A 16,863-nucleotide genomic window follows, 5' to 3' on the forward strand; every position below is an offset into this window, starting at 1 on the left:
ATGATCAGAGGCAAGTTACTTTACTCAGTTTCTAACATCATAGGAGCTGTAATGCCAGTTACATGTAACCAGTTATATTCATGTAATATACAAAAAACAATGTCTGGCATGTGCTTAGCATTTGGTAAGTGCTAGCTTTTCACAGGTAATAGGGAATGTATTGATGCCAGCCCCCTTTTTTTTTCAGTAAAAGGAAAATCAAGTTCTAAGAGGTAGATTCAGAAATAAATTCTGAGAGTTTTCCACAGATAAGATCCAAAATTCAAGGGAGAACTCTAAATCTTGCAGCTTTCCTTGACAGTTTGAAGCTTAGGAAGTAAATGAGATCAAGAATACAAAGAGATCATCTCTGTGACTATGACCCCTTGGACACAAGAGACAAGTACTACTGAATTATTTGATGTCTGTATAGGAAAAGGAAACACGTCTTGTAATTGAAAGGGGAAACTGTATGGACCTCTGCCTAAAATGGTCTGCATGGCAAAAACAAAACAAAACAAAACAAAACAAAACTTTAAGACATTGTGATACATACAATTAAATAATACGTTGTTTTGTGTGCTTGGGGGGCTTGACTCTTGGTTTTTGCTCAGATCACGATCTCAAGGTTTGTGGGTTTGAGCCCAGCATCAGGGTCTGAGCTGGCAGTGCAGAGCCTGCTCGGGATTCTCTCTTTCTCTCTCTGCCCCCCCATCTCAAAATAAATAAATAAACTTAAACAAACAAACAAACAAAAATCCCCAAATAAACAAGTTGTTTCAATTCAGTACTTCTACTAGCTGTGGCAATAATTTGATTCAAAAAAGGATTATTATGAAGCATTGGTTACGATTTAGCTGGTCATCTCCTGTGAAAATCCATGCTCTAGTCTTCTGGTTATTTTAAGCACAAAACAAAAACAACATCAACAATAAAAAAGCTACCATTTGTTGAGTGTACTAACCACTGTGCTAACTAAGTGTTTTACATACATTCTCTTAATTCTTATTTGAGGAAGGGATAATTCCCATTTTACAGATGAGAAAATAGAGGCTTAAGTGTGCAGATGGGGTTCAAACTCAAATGACTCAAATTCTTTCTTTCCCCCGCTTCCCTCCAGTAATCTGATTACATTATTCCTTTAAGATTTAGTTCATAGCACATGCCCCTTCAAGGCCTTTGCTGACTTTCCAGCCTACTCCAAAATCCTGAACTTCTATTGTGGAGTTTTCAGTTTTCATTGTTGGCTCCTCTTCTGCTCAGAGAGCTGCATGTCTTCAGCTTGCTCTTCTTTCTCTTTTCCACTACTAAAAATATACTGAGTCCCTATTGTGTCTAGACACTGAGGTTTTACAGTGATGAATAAAACAGTCATGGACTTTTACCTCATGGAACTTTTTAGTCTAATAAGACTGTATTCGATTAACAAATAAGCATTGAGCATCCAGGCCAGACACAGTGTAAATTGCATTAGAACTGTGATTTTATAAAACCTTTTTAGGTAGATTAGGTATTTTTCTTTGCTTCATTTTGGTCTCGCTAGCATTTTAGAACATAGTAGGTGCTCAATAAATATTTTATGAATGAGTTCATGATTGAATGAATGCAGATACAAAGACTCGATTTCTCCAGTTTCACAGTGGGTTGGTTCATAGCAGGGACTAAACAAATGACTGATTAGGTAGGCTACTTTATTGAAAGTTCCCAAACACAGGTCAGCAATTGGAAGCTAAGGGCGGGGCTGAGCTGGTAAGAGCAGGGGGCGTGTCTGACCTGGGGCTGGCTCCTGGAGCATGCGCGGTCTTCATCGACGGTGACGGGCAAAAAATGCGGAGGGCGTGATTACGTAGACGGTTCTGATTGGCTACCGTTCGCGCGCGAGGGGTAGTGCCTGCTCGTCGCCAAGTAAACAGGCTAGGTAGGGGCGGGACCGGCAAGGCGCCGCGACCTGGTTGGTCAGGCGGGGGTTGGGGGTGTAGCGGATTGGTCCCTACGCGGGGCTCAGCTGTGTGGAGCGCACCGGGACCCGGAGCCGGCGGCCTGAGGGATGGACGAAACGAGCCCACTGGTGTCCCCTGAGCGGGCCCAACCCCCGGACTACACCTTCCCGTCCTCCTCCGGCGCTCACTTTCCGCAGGTGCCGGGGGGCGCGGTCCGAGTGGCGGCGGCGGCCGGCCCGGCCCCCTCTCCGCCGGGCTCGCCAGGCCACGACCGGGAGCGGCAGCCACTGCTGGATCGGGCTCGGGGTGCGGCGCCCCAGGGCCAGACCCAAACCGTGGCGGCGCAGGCCCAAGCCCTGGCCGCTCAGGCGGCGGCGGCAGCGCATGCCGCGCAGGCCCACCGCGAGCGGAACGAGTTCCCCGAGGACCCCGAGTTCGAGACGGTGGTGCGGCAGGCGGAGCTGGCCATCGAACGCTGCATCTTCCCGGAGCGCATCTACCAGGGCTCCAGCGGAAGCTACTTCGTCAAGGACCCTCAGGGGGTGAGAGCGGGGAGGGGGCTGCCGCCGCTGTCTTCGGGCGGGTGGGCCTGTCCGGGGGAATTAGCAGCTTCTCACACCCATGGGGAGAAGGGGGGTTGAAAGGCTGCAAAAGGGAGAAGCTTCACAGTGCAGAGCCCCTTGGCAAGATTTTGGAATGCCCCTGAGGACTGGAGATGGAGAAGTTCTGCGGAATGAAGAAATAAATCAGAACCTATTTGGTGGGGGAGGAGTGAGCGGAGAATGAAAAGAGGAAATTGACCAGATACTGGCGAGGGGACCAGCGATGTAGTGGGACAATCGGTTTCTCGACAGAGACGCTCGGGGAGATGCTGCTTTCTAGTAGGTTCCTTAGCTTTAAACTACAGAGACTGCTTGCTATTCGGCCATTGTCCTACAGATGTGAGCTTTGGGCCCATTTCCTCTTTTTGGACCGCACCAGCGTTGTCTCTGTTCATTGAGGAGGACGGGTGACCCATCAGGGCCTCTGAGGGTTCAGTTCCAGCCTTCTGTGTCGTGGGCATGTCTACCACTGCCCCAGATCTCTTACTGGCAAACGTCGGTGATGAAGTGGGTGGACTTAACCAGTTTCATCTGTTTTGATTATTGCTCACTTCTGGGAAGTTGTTCAAATTCTTTATGTCTCCTCAGTAAAGAATGTCGAGTTTTAGAAACACAGGACTACCTGCTACACTTTCATTTCTCTCCTAGGACTATCAGCAGTTTGCTTTTTAGCTAAGGCAAAATGTTTGCTGACCTTTATTTTGTCCCCTGCATGTGTATAAAGGGGGATGGGGATGGGATGGGTTGGGACGGGGACATGGGGTGACCAGGGGCAGCTGAGAGGTGACCTTTATTCTTTGGATAGCTGCAGAAGAATTTAAGGCATATATATCAAACCAGAGGTATCATTGGAATATCAGTGGGTCAAATAGTGTTAACTTTTCCCTGTCAGAGTTCTTGGATAGGTCAGAATGGTTTATTGGAGAAATGTATTATTGTTATACTTATTAAAATGATGGTTGTCAGATCCCCCACAGATTTTCCCTGCATCTCTGCTGTGTGAACTCTTTATATTTTGGTGGTGTCTGTCCTGATAGGAGTGCCGAGTGGCCAAGAAGGACTGACTTGTAGCTCTTGGTTAGGTTCATTTAATGATCTGGTCATTCTTCCAGATGTTGTGGTCCCTGAATTGTGAAGAACCAGAAAGCAATACTGCCATCAACTCAGTTAACATAAACTGAGTCGGGGACAAGGTAGGGAAAACTTTGAGACTAGTAAGTCTTTCCAAGTCCCTCAAGAAAAGGAAGCCGTGAGTTAAATTGAAAGCTCAAAGGAGAACCATTACTTATAGAAGAAAAGTGGGTCTCCTGAGGTCTAAATGTTAGCAAGATGCTTTCATTTTTATTTAAGTGGGGGTTTTTTTGTTTATTTTACTTTTTTTTATAATAGTTTATTGTCAAATTGGTTTCCATATAACACCCAGTGCTTCTCCCAAGTGCCCCCCTCCATGACCATCACCCCCTTCCCGCCCTCCCCCTCCCCCTTCAGCCCTTGGTTTGTTTTCAGTATTCAATAGTCTCTCATGATTTGTGTCCCTCTCTCTCCCCAACTCTCTTTCCCCTATTTTACTTTTTAATTAAAAAAAATTTTTTTTAATAGCTTGTTGTCTGATGTAAGAAGGAGCTGATTATCTCTGATAGGTAGAGGAGCTGTTGGAAGGTTTTTGTCTTTCTTTCATGACACTGTTCCAGTTTGGTTGGAAGTGTGTCAGGTCAGCTGAGAAGTGACCTGTCAGGTCAGCTGAGAAGTGACCTGGTGCTCTGACAGGTGGGAGTAATAAGATCATTCACTTCTACCTGGCAGGTAGGTATTACTGCCTCTGTGCATAGGCCACGGAGAATGACAGACTATGGGTATATTTCTTGGTGATTTGCAGGATCCCAAGATCTTAAATTTCCTGGCCACTCTCCTTTCTTAAAGAGGAAGTCAAAACACATATGCCTTGACAAAACTTATTAATATAACCATCTTTGTCCTATTGAGCAAAATGTGGTTCAGAGCAGAGGACCACTTCCTAAATGCTGTGGTGGATTAGATTACGGACCACAGAGTCACTGTAGTTGTTCGTGTGATCGTTGGCCCTGCTCCAAATGAGTTTATTTATTTTATTTAACAAATGCATAGATAGCACTTACTATATGCTAGGTACTATTTTAAGTGCTTTACAAATAATAATTCACTTAGTACTTTTAACACCTTTGGAGGTAGGTGCTATTATTATCCCACAGATGACACTGAGACACATAGGATAATTAATTTGCTTAGGGTCCTAATGGCTAGTGAGTGGGAGGCAGGATTCAGGCCTACTGCCTCTAGAATTCATGCTCCTAACCACTACACTATGCTGCCTCAAAGTTAGTCAGTCATCTGAATTTTTGGTTTCTCTTTTTGTCCACCATATTGGTTAGGATTAAATTGGGCTATGTGTGAGAAAACTTAAAACAATAGTGATTTGAATAAAAGTACATTTAACTCTCCTAGAAGAAGTCTATAGGCTGCTTAGGGTTGGCATGGCAATATGAACAGCGTGCCTCCTTCCGTCCAGCTGATGGGCCATCTCTAGAATGTGGCTTCCACTGCATGATCCAAGATGGCTACTCAGACTGCAGACATCTTGTCTGTTTTTCAGCCAGTTGGAAGAAGCAAAGGAAGAGGGAGAGTATGTCCTCTTCCTTTAAGACGTTTCCTAGAAGTTACACCAGACTCTTTTTTACACCCCGTTGTCCAGAACTTAACTGCAGTAGTGGCGGGGAAGTACAGTCTTTATTTTGCCCCACTAAAAAACCAGGAGTCCCACATCCAAAGAAGAGGGGGGAACAGAGTGTGGGGAAACCAGCTGTTTCTGCCATAGCTGCTTTTGGAGCTAGAGAGGCTAGAAGGTTTTTGAAGATAATAACCCCGATTCCGTTTCCCAATTTAGGATGGTTTCTCCCTCAGGGCAAGCAAATGAGGACCTAGAACAGTAAGATAGAAAAGGCTAGATCAGAAGGCATGATAGAGAGGGCTCATATTATTCTCCTCACTTGTATTCTTGTGCTTCTGGTCTTATGCTCAGTCACCTAGGAAAATATTTTTTGAGCGTTTTTTATTTGCAAGGCTAGTAATATTAGATGGTCACATTCCAAGAATCATAGAATAGCATGTGATTCTCTAGTTTACTAAGAAGATTACATTCGATATCCCACATGAAAGCCCCTGACGTGGTTCCTGTTGCTTAGCAGGAGTTCAGAGTGTTTTGGTTTTTATTAAGTTGTGTGCCCACTGGCCATTGGATTAGGCTTTCTCGGATACATGGCATTGAATAAAGCAAAAGGAGTATAATTTTGAGATGGTTTCCTGACCACTGAGAATAGTAATTTATTAGATAATGCTAACTGGTATTTGCTTCAGAATTTTATAGATACTGCTCACATGCGCTGGGAACTAGGCCTTGTACCAGTAATTTTCAATCTTTCAAACAAACTTATATATCAAGAGTTTGTCATGAAAATGATACAGGTTTTTTTTTTCATTTTTCAAATAAAAAATGTTATTGAATGAGCTTCTTCCAACTACCTTTGCCTCCCAAGAAATTCTGATGTCCTTACCTGTGGTTGAAAGTAACACTGATAGCTCAATAAAGAATAAAGATCTCAAACAGAAGAATTATTATTTTTTACCTAAATGTTAAGAGGCAGTCAAGTTTGTATGTCATATTTAGATGTAGTTCCTGAAATTTTTTTTTAATGTTTATTTATTTTTGTTGGAGAGAGAGAGAGACAGAGCACGAGTTGGGGATGAGCAGAGACAGAGATGCAGAATCTGAAGCAGCTCCAGGCTCTGAGCTGTCAGCACAGAACCCGACATGGGGCTTGAACTCACAAGCCATGAGATCATGACCTGTGCTGAAGTCGGATGCTCAACTGACTGAGCCACCCAGGTGCCCCTGAGATTTTTAAGCATCATTACTGTCTGTTCTAGGGACCTGTCCCAGACCACAAGTTGTAATGGATGAGGCAGGTTGGGTCATTGGCCTTGGATAGGAGGATAAACACAGGCTAAACCTCTTCTACTGCATTCTATTTGGATCCCATCTTCTTTCAGGTCTCATACATTGGAATAGCCCATCCCTCCCTTCTCTGAGAGTTAACATGTAAATAGGGCTTCTTTGCCTAAACAGCCAAGTCAAGCAGTGCTGTTTCTATCCAGCTGCTAATACCGGATGCAGGAGTTCTCAGAGAGCGGCCGAAGGACCTATAGGCATCCTTTTAGAGGTCCATAGGTCAAAATTATTTTTAATGCAATTTTAAGACTATTTGCCATTTTCATTCTCACTTCCTTATGAGTGTACAGTGGAGATTTCCAGAGGCTACATGATGTGTGATATTGAAACAGACAGAATATTAAAGAAGATGTGAGAAAACAATTGCCTTTTATAAGCCAGACACTAGGGAGATTTGCAAAAATGTAAAACAGTGCCTGCCTTCTCACTAAAAATTGTTTCTGAAAATAGTTATTTTTCATGAAAACATGTCACTGATGTTAATTGTAATAGGTTTAGTTTTATTATTAAGTGAATTAACAGCCATAACATTTCAATTTTAATTTCTAATACAGCAAATGTAGATTTTACATTACCTGCAAAAGTTTTGGGGTCTTTTAATAATTTTTAAGAGTTTAAAGGGATCTTGAGACCAGAATATTTGAGAGCCAGCAGCTTTATGTTTACCAAATTAAACAAAAAACTTTTTATTAAAAGTTATGTCTGTGGGGCATCTGGTTGGCTCAGTCGGTTAAGCGTCCAATTTCAGCTCAGGTCATGATCTCATGGTTTGTGGGTTCGAGCCCCGCATCAGGCTCTGTGCTGACCGCTCAGAGCCTGGAGCCTGCTTTGGATTCTGTGTCTCTCTCCCACTCTGCCCTTCTCCCGCTCCTGCTTTGTCTCTCTCTCTCTCTCAAAGTAAAATAAAGACATAAAACAACTTTAAAAGTTATGTCTGTCTGTTTCACTGTGGAACATGAGTGATGTGTGTTAAGCTATCTTAAATGTTAGCATAGATAATCCTCTTCTCTTTAGGGCTGCTGGATAGATAGGAGAAGCCCTTTGAGTTCCAGGTCTGTCAGTATTTGGTTGTGGGTGCTGGCACTAGCTGGTGAGTGGTCTTTTCCTGTGTGGTTCTGTTTTTATCCCCAGCTTCACTGACTGCTGTTGCCTAAACAACCTATACCTCACCGTCTTCATTAAAGGAGGGTTAGTAAGGGGTTGTTAAGGAAAGGCTTTTTTAAAAGATTGGCATCAGGGGTGCCTGGTGGCTCAGTCGGTTAAGCATCTGACTTCAGCTCAGGTCATGATCTCCCAGTTCACGAGTTCTAGCCCCATGTCGGACTTTGTACTGACAGCTCAGCTCAGAGCCTGGAGCCTGCTTCGGATTCTATGTCTCACTCTCTTTCTGTCTCTCCCCTGCTAGTTCTGTCTCTCTCTGTCTCTCTCTCTCAAAAACAAATAAAACATAAAAAATATATATCAGCACTAGGAGTGCCTGTTTGGCTCAGTTGGTTGAGCATCCCTGACTCTTGATTTTGGCTCATGTCATGATCCCAAGGTTGGGGGCTCAAGCCCTGCGTCAGGCTCTGTGCTGAGCGTGGATCTTGCTTAAGATTCTCTCTCGCTCCCCACCTCTGCTTCTCTCTCCTGCTCTCCTGCTCTCTCTGTCTTTATAAAATAAAATAAAATAAAATAAAAATAAAATAATATATATTTGCATCAAGCCAAAGCTTACTACTAAATGTAATAAAGGAATTGACAGTATAGTAGGGAAGAGAGAAAGAAGACAGTGAGAAAAATCAGGCAGTAGTTATTTTCTTTCTCAACCAAATAATGGTGGGTGTCTTTCTAATTTGAGTGGTTTTAGGGTTTGTTTTCTGTGAAGTAGGAGAGTATCTGTGAGTATTCAGGAACACAGTTGAAAATGTGAAGTTCATGTTAGGTTTGGAAATTAGGCCCAAGAGTGTTATGTATCACTTGGCAAGCCTGCAGTGCTCACGCAAATGAGGTACTGAGCAAACAGAATTGAATTGAAGTGAGGCCACACTTAGTCCTGAAAGGCACTTGTCTTCCTTTCTGCTTAATATCCTTCTGCTCCTCCATCCTTCCCACCCACCATTCTTCCGTTTATCTAGTCCGCACGTCATCGTTTAATGAAACCTTGTGATACTGAGATAATGATGATAACTAATGCTTTTAGAATTGTTGACATGCTTTCTGATTCTCCTTATGTTGGAAGGAAATAGAGAAGTTTGAGAGGTCAGTCTATAAATGATGCTCTGGTTGCAATTTTGGCCTTCGAGTTCTGCTTTCCTTTTTTTTAACTTACATGTTTTTCTTTATTTTTTTATTTTTGAGAGAGTGAGTGTGTGTGTGTGAGAGAGAGCGAGAACGCATGAGTGGGAGGAGGGGCAGAGAGAGAGGGGAACAAAGGATCTGAAGTGGGCTCTGCACTGACAGCAGCGAGCCTGACACAGGGCTCAACGAACCTTAAGATCCTGACTTGAGCTGAAGTCAGACGCCCTACTGACTGAGCCACCCAGGTGGCCCAGAGTTCTGCTTTCTTTAATGGAAGTATTTAAGCCTCAGTCTCGGTAGCTGGAAAATACTAATAGAAGGAATGTCTCAGTCTTCCCTCCACTGGAGACCAGTTTGATGAACTCCACATTGTACCTGAATTAAACTGACTCTTGCGTTGTAGGACATGCCTCAAATTGTCCTGTGGTTTTACTGCCCAGTTCCAGAGAGTTACAGTGGACTCATGAGTCATTCTGTGAGTGACAGGAACCCCTTGCCACAGTTGCTGTGTGGTTCTGAGCCCATGGTTCCAGGGGTCCAGAGACAGGAAGATTGCTCACTTAGCCCTTTTGCTAGCCATTTTGGATAAGAATGTAATTCTGAAGACCTAGGATATGAATATATGCACTTGACTTCTCCCAGTGAATATGAAGGGTTTTTGTGTGTAAGAATAAATTGATTTCCTTTGGAGGGAGGAGAGTTCTGTGTTTTTCTTGCCCTTTCAAATTCTTGCAAGTCTTCCCAAAAGAAGTAGCCTCCAGATGGACCAATTATTGGAGACATGCACCTAGCCAATTCCTAATAGCAGTACATACTTAATGCAGGCAGATGGGTGCATGTTTTCTGCTGTGACCTGCCTGTTAGGAAATGTCTTATGACCCAGACTAGCTTGAGTTGGCAGTGGGTGAGGGGAGAGGGAGAGTCATATCATATGAAGATGAATCACTGGGACGGCATATATACTTTTCTTCCTCTTCTTCATATTTACCAGTTTGGGGACTGGAGAGAATGAGATAAATGTGAAATAATCTTGGACGGCTGCCTGGCCTGGGGAAGAAAACCTCAGGAGGGAGGCCCATTGTGTCTAGTTTGCCGCAGCATCCCGTATTTCCAAGGACCTCTGAGGACTAAGTTACCACCTGCAAGAGAAGGTGGATTTTAATCTTTGGGGCCTCTCAGATCCTGATCTCTTGCCTATCAGAGTTACTTAAAAGAACCCCCTTCTAACCCAGTAGCAGATTCTTTTACCTGCTGTGATTTCCCCCTTCAATTGCTTTCTTAGTTTGTCCTTCCTAAACTTCTTAAGGTTTTGTTAATACCCTGGGAGTGGAATAGTAAGGCTGCTTGAGGAAATGAGCCGTTGATGAAGGAGTTCTCTCTCTCTTTTTTTTTTTTAATGTTTATTTATTATTGAGACAGAGAGAAACAGAGCATGAGCAGGGGAGGGCCAGAGAGAGAAGGAGACACAGAATCCGAAGCAGGCTCCAGGCTCTGAGCTCTCAGCACAGAGCACGACATGGGGCTCAAACCCACAAACTGTGAGATCATGACCTGAGCCGAAGTCGGATGCTTAACTGACTGAGCCACCTAGGCGCCCCGAAGGAGTTTTCTTAATCTCATTCCATAATACTTTACTACTTTCCTCTCAGCTGAGTCTTCACCTAATTGATGTAGAGCAGCAGTTTGTATGAATGTACCTTGGAAGTTGAGGTTTGATGGTGTTGACCTCTGTTTTATCGTGTGTACTAGACTTGGCATCTCCTTGGCCATAGCCCTTTTTGGCGGTGGCCTCTTAGCAGCACACATGAGCTGGATCTTCCCCTTACTAGTTGGGGAGAAGCCAGTGTCTGTCTATAAATCGTCTGCCTGTGCCTTCTCATTTCTTTCTAGAGTCTTGCTGACCTGGTCTGTGAGCTACTTTAATCAATTGCCTTTAACATCCTATTTTTATTTTCTCTGCGTAGAAGATCATTGCTGTCTTCAAACCCAAGAATGAAGAGCCATATGGGCACCTTAATCCTAAGTGGACCAAGTGGCTGCAGAAGCTATGCTGTCCCTGCTGCTTCGGCCGTGACTGCCTTGTCCTCAACCAGGGCTATCTGTCAGAGGCAGGGGCCAGTCTGGTGGACCAAAAGCTGGAACTCAACATTGTACCTCGTACAAAGGTCAGTGACCTATCTCCAGGGAGCCTTACTGCCTAGCCAGAGTTTTCCTGGGCCTGAGTCCTGCCACATGTTAATGGGGCCGTTAGGTCCAGGGACGGTTGTTTATGTCCTGAGTCTAGTGTTCTCAGCCTTTTTTGGGGGGGAAGTAGTAGATTTAGGCTCATGAGTTGATCATCTGATGGAAGCTATCCTGAGAAGGATACACATAGAATTTTTGCATGCAATTTCAGGAAATTCACTGAGCTCTCATGCATACTTCTGGGTTCCCTGGGTCTTTTAATCCCAGGTAACTGTAAGCTGGTGAGAAACCTAGCTACTTTTATAGCTCATTCTTTTAGATTTCTGACCTATTCCATGATTTAGATGTAGTCTGTAATAGACAAGCTGATGTCAGCTAATCACTGATACAAGGTCTGGCAAGGAGGAATCTAGGATGGGCTGAGAGTTAAAGTCTGGCTTGGACCTGTGCAGGGAACTGACCTGGAATTCTCATCCATCTTCATGCTCTGGAATTCTGGTGCTTATCTGATGATAATAAAATCAGGGTCCCACATCCAGGCAAATCCACACTTAGAATGGATTGCACATACCCTACATGTGTTATAGACTTAGCTGAGGTTCTAATGGAGGACCTGGACCATTATTCCCCATCCCCCTCCAATATGCTGAAATACAGAATTGTTTGCATACATTTTCAGGGCGTCTATTGATGCCAGGCTGAGTCCTTCTGCTGCGGGGTGTTACATGACACTTTCCAAGGGTAATGAAGGGAAGGAATCTGCTGGTCAGCATATAAACGTTCAAGGACACATCATCACCCATTTAGTATGTGGCTACCTCAGGTTTAGTAACAAGGCGAAACTCTGATCTGATGCGCTAAGGCCGTGGGAGCATCTTTGTAGCTCTGGGCCCTAATCCTCTGAGAATCTGATGAAAGCTATACATCTTGTTTCTAGAAGAAAAAAAATCACATATTTGCAGTTGTTGTTTGCATAAAATTTCAGGGGGATGGTTCATGGAGCAGTTGGAGTCTACTCATTGACCTTGTAAGGACCATTCCTCTAGATTAAAAACCCCTGCTTGAGGTTTTCTTTGCAGGTTTAGATAGTAGACTCCGTGGGCAGAGACTGATCAGCAGACAGGAGCTTCCCTTCAAACCGGTTTTGTTTTTTTTTCCTGTATTCCCCGGGTGTTTTAGAAGAAATTGTGATTGTTGTGGTTGTTTAACTGTGTCTGCTCCTTTGCCACCGAACTCCAAACAATAAGACGACTGGTTTGTAAGTTTGCAGAGGTCAGGAACCATTTCTTGAAATTTCCTTATTCTCAGCACCTCGCAAAGTGCTGTTTTAAAAGGAAGTATTCCATTAGTGCAGTTGAATCAGCGGGTGAGAGTCAAACCATGAGGGACAATCCTAGGGACCCCCCCAACTCAGGTGTGTGGGGAGAGTGTCTGCTTGTAGCTCCCACTGACATCTGATTCAACGCCTGTTCTTGCACAGTTCATGCCTTCCCTTTATGCTTTCGTTCTCTCTGTACAGAGTTAAATAGCACACTTTGAACTTCTTGTATGATAATTAATGCTTTAAAGATCTCCTGCCTAACCTGAATTCCTCCTACTAGGCCCCTCCTAGACTCTAGAAATTCTTTTAACTACTCATTGCTCATTCCTGTCATTCCCTTTCTTTACTAGGTAAATGGCGGTTGGTGCCTAGCCGTGTGCCCCACTCTGCGTGTGCTTCTGGAGTACAGAGCCTGAGACTCAGAGGTGGAGGCCACGTTGTGGCTCGGCACCTTGTTATTAGGTGACCTTGGCAAGTCACTGAAAACACCTTCATACCCCCTGCTTGATCAGTTTCCTTACTATAAAACTAGGAATATAAATAGTTCCTACTTAATGGGGCAGCTATTAAGATTACAGAGGATAATCCATGTAAAACATGTAGCCTAGTGCCTTTGCACAGTGTAACACGCCATTCATCCTAGTGTTATGTCAATGCTAATCACAATGGAATGTCAGCCCCCCAAAATCCTGTTCGTCCCCATCTCTGGTCTTCCTCTGTCCCTAGTAGAGGATTTTAATGTGGCTTGAGGATCTTTTGCATCAAAAGATCAGCACCAACAAAAGTACTTGTCTTCCATGAGACTGAGATGAGATAGAACTTTGCAAGTTTAACAAAGAGCTGCTAAAGATAATGAGAGGAAGTCTCTCCCTTCCCAGCGTACCCACACGTGTGACAAGATTTTATCCAGTTGATTAGAGCATCTGTCACTATGGAAACGGGGCTCATGTTGTGAAGGATTTCAAATAGTAAAGCTCTAGTTCTCATTTGGTAGCTGTCTCTGCTCTGTGTTCCTGTGGGGTTTTAGGTTTTGATGGTTTTGTTAATCATAGGGGAAAAGTGGGTTGTTACAAAGACTGATAGAAAATAAATCTGATTGGGGGGGAAAGGATAATTTATCATTTTAGAAAGCAGGGGTTTTCACTGGGGAAACTTGCAAGGTAGTCCTAGGAAAGGCTTTCTTCCTTGATTCCTATGCATATGTTTTCTCGGCAGCGTGCCAACTTACAGGAACTTGCACATCCATTTTATTTTATTTTATTTTATTAAAAATTGTTTTGGGGCGCCTGGGTGGCTCAGTTGGTTAAGCATCCGACTTCAGCTCAGGTCATGATCTTGCAGTTTGTGAGTTTGAGCCTCGCGTCAGGCTCTGTGCTGACAGCTCAGAGCCTGGAGCCCACTTCAAATTCTGTGTCTCCATCTCTCTCTCTAACCCTCCCCTGATCACACTGTCTCTCTCTGTCTATCAAAAATTAATAAAATGTAAAAAAAAAATTGTTTTAATGTTTATTAAAGGGAGCATGAGTTGAGGAGGGGCAGAAAGAGAGAGGGAGACATAGAATCGGAAGCAGGCTTAAGGCTCTGAGCTGTCAGCATAGAGCCCGATGCGGGGCTCAAACCCACAAACCATGAGATCATGACCTGACGAAGTCGGGTGCTTAACCGACTGAGCCACCCAGGTGCCCCCTTGCACATCCATTTTAGATGCTCCGTTAACATTGGATGGACAAATGGGTGGATAAAGAGGGAGGGAATGATTTTGTCCCTAAGATTCATAGGCACAATAGTTTGCTATTTGTAATGAGTTTTGCAGGGCTTAGGAAAAGAAAGAATTTTCTTTTAAATTTAATTTTATTTAATTTAGGTATTTATATGCAGAAACTCGTTTTAAATTTAATTTTATTTAATTTAGGTATTTATATGCGGAAACTCACTTCATGCTATCTCCAAAAGACGCTTGTAACTCATTCATGCATTCACTTAATAAATATTTAATGAGCATGTACCAGGCACTGTGTTAAGTACTGAGGATGCTAATGTGAATAAGATAATCTCTTCTTCCCCAGATCACTTTAATCTTGAGAGGGATTAGATAAATGAATGGGTAATCACAGGACAGTGTGATAAAGGGTGATAATGGACATACATATGAATTATAGTGATATTACTGTAATTTGACAGTCAAGTGTAGTATCTTTTTTGTTTGTTTCATGTTTGATTATTTTTGAGGGGGGTGGGAGGGAGGGTCAGAAGGAGAGGGAGACACAGAATCTGAAGCAGGCTGTACACTGTCAGCTCAGAGCTTGATGTGGGGCTCAAACTCATGAACTGTGAGATCACGAACTAAGCTGCTGAAGTCAGATGCTTAACTTACTGAGCCATCCAGGCACCCCAACAATCAAATGTAATATTAATGGTCCATTAAAAAATGTTTTTTTGATTAGGCAATACATGCATCTAGTGTAGAGATCAGAAGGCACAGTAGGGTCAGTAGATAAGAGTGGTTCAGATACTCTCCCACGTCTGTCTTCCAGCCACTCTGTTTCCTTCCTTGGAGACAGCTGTTAGGCCTAGTTTCTTGTGCTATATTCCAGATACAGTCTGCATAAATATGCATATATATAGCAATCCACTAAAAATTAAAACCAATTTTACTGTTTGTTTGTTTGTTTGTTTATTTTTTGAAGTAGGCTCCATGCCCAGTGTGGAGCCCAACATGAGGCCTGAACTCATGACCCTGAGATTAAGATCTGAGCTGATCAAAGTCAGACACTTAACTAGTGAGCCACCCAGGCACCCCTAATGTTTATTTTTTAAATGTGAATAATTGTACATAGTACAAAATTCAAAAGGAAATAAAAGGGGTTGGAGTAAATTACAGTTTGTTTTTACGTGGAGAGAAATTAGGTGTTGGACCCTTTTCTCCTAACCCACGTGGTGGCTGGATTAGTCAGGGGAATTCATGCTAGCTGCTGTAAGAGACCCTGGATCTCAGTGGTTCAGTGGATCCTGCTCACAAGAGATCTAAGTCCTTCCATGATGGGGTTTTGCCATCTCAGAGCCCTTCATTTCTAGCTGCACAGATGGAAGAGTATGAACTAAGGATCATGGGAGAGTTTAGGGGCCAGCCCTGTAAGTGATGTACATACATCTCTTTGTCAACATTCCATTGGCCTGAGAAAGGCTGAGAAGCACGTTCTCTCTGCATGCCCTGGGAGAGCCGCAGTACTGGAGAGCATCCAACTATCACCCGCCATAGTGGTATAGTTTTATTCTCGATTGTAACCTAGATATCTCTTCTCTTTCCACTGTAGGTAGTCTATCTGGCCAGCGATACCTTCAACTATAGTGCCATTGACCGAGTGAAGTCCAGGGGCAAGCGGCTTGCACTAGAGAAAGTGCCAAAAGTTGGGCAGCGGTTTAATCGCATCGGGCTACCGCCAAAGGTATAAACTGCACCTGTGTGGCTTAGTAGAGGTGAATTATGGTGGAGTAACCATCCAAGTGGTGAAACAAGGCATCTAGAAACTTGCATATAGACATGTGAGTAGCCTGCCCTGAGGCTTCTGACTTCCTCATTTTTGAGGGCTCAAGGTTTGGGGAATAAAATCCAGAGAACAGAGCTCCTAACTTCTCACTTTCTCCTCTGGCCCATTTAAATAGGCTTCTTGAATTTGGATTGGACAAGCACTCTCATGACCTGTTTTTGTTATAAACACCGTGCCCTATGGGCCACCTAGCCTACTCCTGGGCTCTTTGGACTTGAGCTACAAGGAAATCCCTTTATTCCTCCTCTTTGGCTGCAGGTCGGTTCGTTCCAGCTCTTTGTTGAGGGCTACAAAGACGCAGACTACTGGCTCCGGCGTTTTGAAGCAGAACCTCTCCCAGAGAACACTAACCGGCAACTACTGCTGCAGTTTGAGCGGTTGGTGGTGCTGGACTACATCATCCGCAACACTGGTGAGCAGCTGCGGCCGGCCCACTGTGCCAGTGGCTGGGGGGCGCAGGAAGGCCTGGAGGCCTGCCGAGCCCAAACCAGAGTGCCTTGTCCGGGTGAGGATTGTCTGAGTCAGAAGGGCCTCGAGGATAGTTTGCCAAGACAAGCTTTGTCCAGGCACATCTCGTGCAGTTATCAGAGGTAGTGAGTCCTGGAGCCAGTAGTACATTTTATCGTAGCCTCTTTCCCAGTCCCAGACAGAAGACACATTGGCTTTTCCAAAGCAATGTCGAGAGTACTTTTGTCCTTGATGCCTAGTCACTCGAGTAGCAAGACCTATCACAGAACAGTGTCTTTAAGTAACTCATATGAGTATACGGTATATGTATATACCATATACCATATTTGGCTTATCCGTCGATGAACACTTGGGCTGCTTCCACGTTTCGGCTATTGTGAGTGATGCTGCTATGAACGTGGGTATACAAATATCTTTGGGACACTACCTTCAGTTATTTTATGCACATGCCCAGAAGAAAAGTTACTGGATCATGTGGCAGTTCTGTTTAATTTTTCTC

The 16,863-nt window shown here is 43.9% G+C and overlaps 1 protein-coding gene across 1 annotated transcript in view; it reads left to right on the forward strand.

Annotated features, from left to right (window-relative positions):
• The first annotated feature begins 1,953 nt into the window (after nucleotides 1-1,953).
• PI4K2A (phosphatidylinositol 4-kinase type 2 alpha) overlaps nucleotides 1,954-16,863 on the forward strand; it is a 31,994-nt gene continuing 17,084 nt past the window's right edge. The window contains exons 1-4 of the mRNA XM_029932321.1: nucleotides 1,954-2,461; nucleotides 10,808-11,008; nucleotides 15,663-15,794; nucleotides 16,155-16,308. Of these exons, the coding sequence (XP_029788181.1) occupies nucleotides 2,027-2,461; nucleotides 10,808-11,008; nucleotides 15,663-15,794; nucleotides 16,155-16,308 (922 nt within the window). The 5' untranslated portion in view covers nucleotides 1,954-2,026. The remainder of the gene's footprint in view (nucleotides 2,462-10,807; nucleotides 11,009-15,662; nucleotides 15,795-16,154; nucleotides 16,309-16,863) is intronic.

This window comes from Suricata suricatta, chromosome 2 (genome assembly GCF_006229205.1).
Source record: "Suricata suricatta isolate VVHF042 chromosome 2, meerkat_22Aug2017_6uvM2_HiC, whole genome shotgun sequence".
Classification (NCBI taxonomy): Eukaryota; Metazoa; Chordata; class Mammalia; order Carnivora; family Herpestidae; genus Suricata; species Suricata suricatta.